Source organism: Sturnus vulgaris, chromosome 27 (assembly GCF_052056855.1).
Source record: "Sturnus vulgaris isolate bStuVul1 chromosome 27, bStuVul1.hap1, whole genome shotgun sequence".
Lineage (NCBI taxonomy): Eukaryota > Metazoa > Chordata > Aves > Passeriformes > Sturnidae > Sturnus > Sturnus vulgaris.
The window spans coordinates 3,381,570-3,386,504 of record NC_142269.1 but is presented as its reverse complement, the minus strand read 5'-3'; the positions used below and the strand labels follow the sequence as shown (position 1 = coordinate 3,386,504).

The following is a 4,935-nucleotide window of genomic DNA, read 5'->3' as shown; positions in this document are numbered from 1 at the left end:
CCCAGTACCTGGAAGGGCTCCAGGGAATTCCCTTCGCCGGGAGATTTTGGGGACAGGGCAGAGCCTGGAATAGGGGAAATTCATTTGGGATTTTGGGATGGAATTCCCAGAGGAGCTGTGGATCCCTGGGAGCGTCCCTGGAGGGGTCTCAGGATCCTTTCCAGCATCTCCAGGACGGTTATTTGGGAATTCCGGGATGTTCAAAAAACCCCGTCCCCACATCGCCATCATCCCAACCCCATTAACGGAATTAATTGTTAATTAGAATTAAACTCTTTTATTTCACGGGGAAAACGCTCCACGGGGAAAAAAAAAAAAAAAAAAATCCTGCTGCTCCTCCTGGGATGAGGAGGGAATTCCATGGAAAATCCTGGAGCTACGCAGTCCTGGAAGGGGGGAAAAAAAAGCACAAAAATTCCTAAAAATTCCCGTGGAATCCCTGGGCATCCAAAGGGATTCCCAGTGAGAAGATCCTGGAAATTTTTTGGGGAAAAAGGAATTTTAAAAAAGGTTTTCCTGCAGGGCAGGAATCTTTCTTATTCCCAGTTTTTATTTTTTCAGGGAATTACTCATCCCCCTTTTTAAATTTTTTTTTTCCCCCCTCCCCATTTCCAATTTTTGCCAGCAGCTCTTGGCAGAGATTTTGGGGCTTTTTCTTGTCTCTGTTTTATCCCAGGAATTGCAGATTTTCCATTAAAAAGAAGGGAAAAGGGCAGGAATGGCTGGAAATTTCCCTTTTCCTGAAATAATTTTGAAAAATCGATCAAATCCCAGAATCCTGGGTAGGATTTGGGTTGGGAAAAATCCCAAACCCCGTCCAGTTCTTCTTCCCTGGCCTTGGGCATTTCCAAGGATGGGGCAGCCGAGGCTTTTCTGGGAATGTGATCCCAAAAAAAAAAAAAAAACCGCCCAAAATTTTGGGGGATAAAGGGATTTTCAGGAACTCACATGGCCCTGCAGAGCTCCCCTGACATCAGCCACGTCAGGAATTCCTGCTCCAAAAATTCCCTCAGGCCCTCGGAGCCTTCCAGAGCTGGAAAACTGGAAAAAAAAAAAAAATAAAATAAAATAAAATAAAATAAAATAAAATTTTTTGTAGAAACAAAGTTAAAGGGGGGAAAAAAATCCTCCAAATTTCCATTTAAAACCCAACAAATCCCCCTTCCCCAATTCTGCACAAAACACAACAAATCCCTGAATTCCATTTTAAAAAACAAACTCCCATTTTCTATAAAAAAATCCAACAAATCCCCCTAATTCTGGAAAAAAACGCAAAAAATCCCCCCCAAATTTCCATAAAACCACCCCAAAGTCCCCCAAATTCTGTACAAAACCCAAAGAATCCCCCCAAAATTCCATTAAAAAACCCCAAATCACCCAAATTCTCACAAAGCCCAAACGAATCTCCCTAAACTCCATAAAAAGAACCAAAAAAATGCCCCCAAATTTCCGTAAAAACAACGACAACAAAAAATCCCCTGAAATTCTGTAAAAAAACCCAAAAAACCTCCCAAAATTCCATTTAAAAACCCCAAAAATTCCATTTAAAAACCCCAAAAATTCCATTTAAAAACCCCAAAAATTCCATTTAAAAACCCCAAAATTCCATTTAAAAACCCCAAAAATTCCATTTAAAAACCCCAAAATTTCATTTAAAAACCCCAAAATTCCATTTAAAAACCCCAAAAATTCCATTTAAAAACCCCAAAAATTCCATTTAAAAACCCCAAAATTCCATTTAAAAACCCCAAAACCCCAAATCCCCGCATCCCCATTTTCCCTTCCCACCTCACCTCTGGTTTTCCTTGTTTTTCCAGAGCCAGCCCAGGAAATCTTGGACCCCCCGAGCCCCCAAATCCAACTTTGGTCCCTCCGGGGTCGATGTTTGGGGCTCGGCCTCTCTCTTGAACGGCTCCAGGGCGTCACTGCGAGAGGAAAACCGGGAAAAATTCCCAAAAATCCGCCAGAGGGTGCGAGAATTCCACATTTCCCGCAATTCGGGACGGTGAGAAACTTCCAGGGATTTGGGGAGGGGGAAAAAAAATAAAATAAAATGGGGAAATCGTGATGTTCTCAGAAAATTCCAGGGATTGGGAAAAAAAAAATGGGAAATTCCGATGTTCTGCCAGGAGAGAACGGCTGGGCTGCTGGGAACTCGGGAATTTGGAAATTCAGGAACTCGGGAATTTTGGGAATTCAGGAGTTTGGGAATTTTTGGAAATTTGGGAATTCAGAAATTCGGGAATTGGGGATTTGGGGAATTTTGGAATTTAGGAATCCGCGTATTCAGAAATTTGAAGATTTTGGAGAATTTGGGGATTCAGGAATTGGGAAATTTGGGGATTTGGAAATTCGGGGATTCAGGAATTTGGCAGTTCAGGGATTTGGGAATTCAGGAATTTGTGAATTGGGGAATTTGGGAATTTGGGGGGATTTCGGGAAATCAGGGATTTGGGAAATCAGGAATTTGTGGATTTTGGGGAATTCTTGAATTCGGGAATTTGGGAAATCAGGGATTTGGGAATTCAGGAATTTGGGAAATCAGGAATTTGTGAATTGGGGAACTTGGGAATTTTTGGGAAATCCTGAATTCGGGGATTTGGAAAATCAGGGATTTGGGAATTTTGGGGAATTCCTGAATTGGGGAATTTGGGAAATCAGGGATTTGGGAATTCAGGAATTTGGGAAATCAGGAATTTGGGAATTGGGGAACTTGGGAATTTTTGGGAATTCGGGAAATCAGGGATTTGGGAATTTTGGGGAATTCCTGAATTGGGGGATTTGGGAATTTGGGAATTTTGGGGAATTCCTGAATTCGGGAATTTTGGAAATCAGGGATTTGTGAATTGGGGAATTTGGGACTTTTTGGGAATTCCCGAATTGGGGGATTTGGGAATTCAGGGATTCGGGAATTCTGGGGAACTCACTGGCTTTTCTTCTCCCTCCTGGCCAGCAGCCACTCCACGAAGTTCTTCCTGAGCACGTGGTCCATGGTGCGGCTGTAGTCACTGGCCAGCGTGGCCTCCGAGTAACGGCGCTGCACGGCGGGGAGCGGGCTGGGGTCGGGAACGGGGTCGGGAATGGGATCGGGAATGGGATCGGGAATGGGATCCCATGGGGGTGTGATCCCACGGGCACGGCGGGGACCGGGCTGGGGTCGGGAATGGGATCGGGAATGGGATCGGGAATGGGATCCCATGGGGGTGTGATCCCATGGGCACGGCGGGGACCGGGCTGGGGTCGGGAACGGGGTGGGGAATGGGATCAGGAATGGGATCGGGGGGGATCCCATGGGGGTGTGATCCCACTGGGGGGTGTGATCCCACTGGGACACACAGGCTGGGGTCGGGAATGGGATCGGGAATGGGATCGGGGGGATCCCATTGGACTGTGATCCCATTGGGACACACAGGCTGGGGCTGGGAATGGGGACAGGATTGGGGTCAGGGGGAGATCCCTTGGGGTGTGATCCCAATGGGGATGGGGTGATTCCTGATCCCATCGGGATCTGATCCCATCGGGATGCGATTCCTGATCCCAACAGGATGTGGTAAGTGCCGATCCTATTGGAATTTGGTCATTCCTGATCCCATCGGGATGGGGTGATCCCTGATCCCATCGGGATGCGATTCCTGATCCATGGAATCCTCCCCTCAGTCCATGAAATCTGCCCTGGAGGGGCTGGAAAGGCTCCCAAATCCCAGATCCCGGCTCCCAAATCCCAGATCCCGGCTCCCAAATCCCAGCTCCCGTCCCCGCTGTCTCACCCGGGGCCGGTCTCCCTCCATGCACACCACGCCCAGGCCAGGCCAGCAGCAGCGGCAGCGCCCGCAGCGACCTCAGGGACATCTTCCCAGCTGGAATCTGCCCGGGATAACCGGGATAAACACCGGGATAAAACCGGGATAACGCTGGAAAACACCGGGAAAACACCGGGATAACACCGGGATAAACACCGGGATAAACACCGGGATAAACACCGGGATAAACACCGGGATAAACACCGGGATAACGCCGGGATAACACCGGGATAAACACCGGGATAAACACCGGGATAAACACCGGGATAAAACTTCCAAGTCCTCCCTCTCCCTAAAACTCTGATTTGGGAGAGGAACAACCAAAGGAATAAATTCCTGCAGGAATTGCAGCTTTTCCCTGGATTTTCCCGGAAATCCAACCTGAGTCTTTTCCTCGAGCTCTCCTTGCCCTGCACGGTTTTGATCCAAAAATTTGGAATTATTTTCCGTTTCCAGTAATGGAAATAATAATTCCCATTAATAATAATTTCCACCGTTAATAATTTCCAATAATGATATAATATTTCCATTCTTTCCCGATAATGGAAATAAAAATGAATTTCCAATAATTTTCCAATAATTTGGAATTCTCCTCAAAAAAACCCAGGAGCAGCTGGCAGGATCCTTGCCCTGCAATTCCTGATCCAATAAATTGGAATTCTCCACAAAAAAAAAACCACAAACCCCGGTGGGATTTGGGAATTTTCCAGTCCCCTGTAACCCGGGATCATTATCCCAAAAATCCCCCAAATCCCGATTTTCCTGAGCGGGGATCTCCCCAATCCCGAATTCCCCTGAATTCCAACCCCTCCATTCCCACAGAGAGAAGCAGAATTCCCGTTTTTCCTGGAATTCCTCACCCTGCCTCCGTGCGGATTCCCGGCGTTTCTGGAGCCCTGGAGCAGCTCTGGGGTTTTTATCCCGATCCCAGAGGGTAACCAGGAAATCCAGCCGGGAATTGGGGCAATTCCGAGCAGGAAATCACCTCAGAAAATATTGACATTCACGGCAATTAAACGTTTCTGCATCAGGGGATTAATTCCAGCCCTTAATTCCGTGGACAAACCACCCGGAATTCCCGCTTTTGTCATGGAAAAAAAAAAACAAAAAAAAACCCCAGGCTGCTCCTTTTGGG

The 4,935-nt window shown here is 46.9% G+C and overlaps 1 protein-coding gene across 1 annotated transcript; it reads right to left on the bottom strand.

The window, feature by feature from the left end:
- Nucleotides 1–309: 309 nt before the first annotated feature.
- On the bottom strand, nucleotides 310–3,788 carry GIP (gastric inhibitory polypeptide). The gene is made up of 5 exons (XM_088179473.1): nucleotides 3,768–3,788; nucleotides 2,928–3,037; nucleotides 1,794–1,925; nucleotides 949–1,041; nucleotides 310–386 (listed from the first exon to the last, which is right to left on the bottom strand). The coding sequence occupies exons 1-5, from the start codon at nucleotides 3,786–3,788 to the stop codon at nucleotides 377–379; spliced, it is 366 nt and encodes a 121-aa protein (XP_088035599.1). The 3' UTR covers nucleotides 310–376.
- Between the last annotated feature and the right edge of the window lie 1,147 nt (nucleotides 3,789–4,935).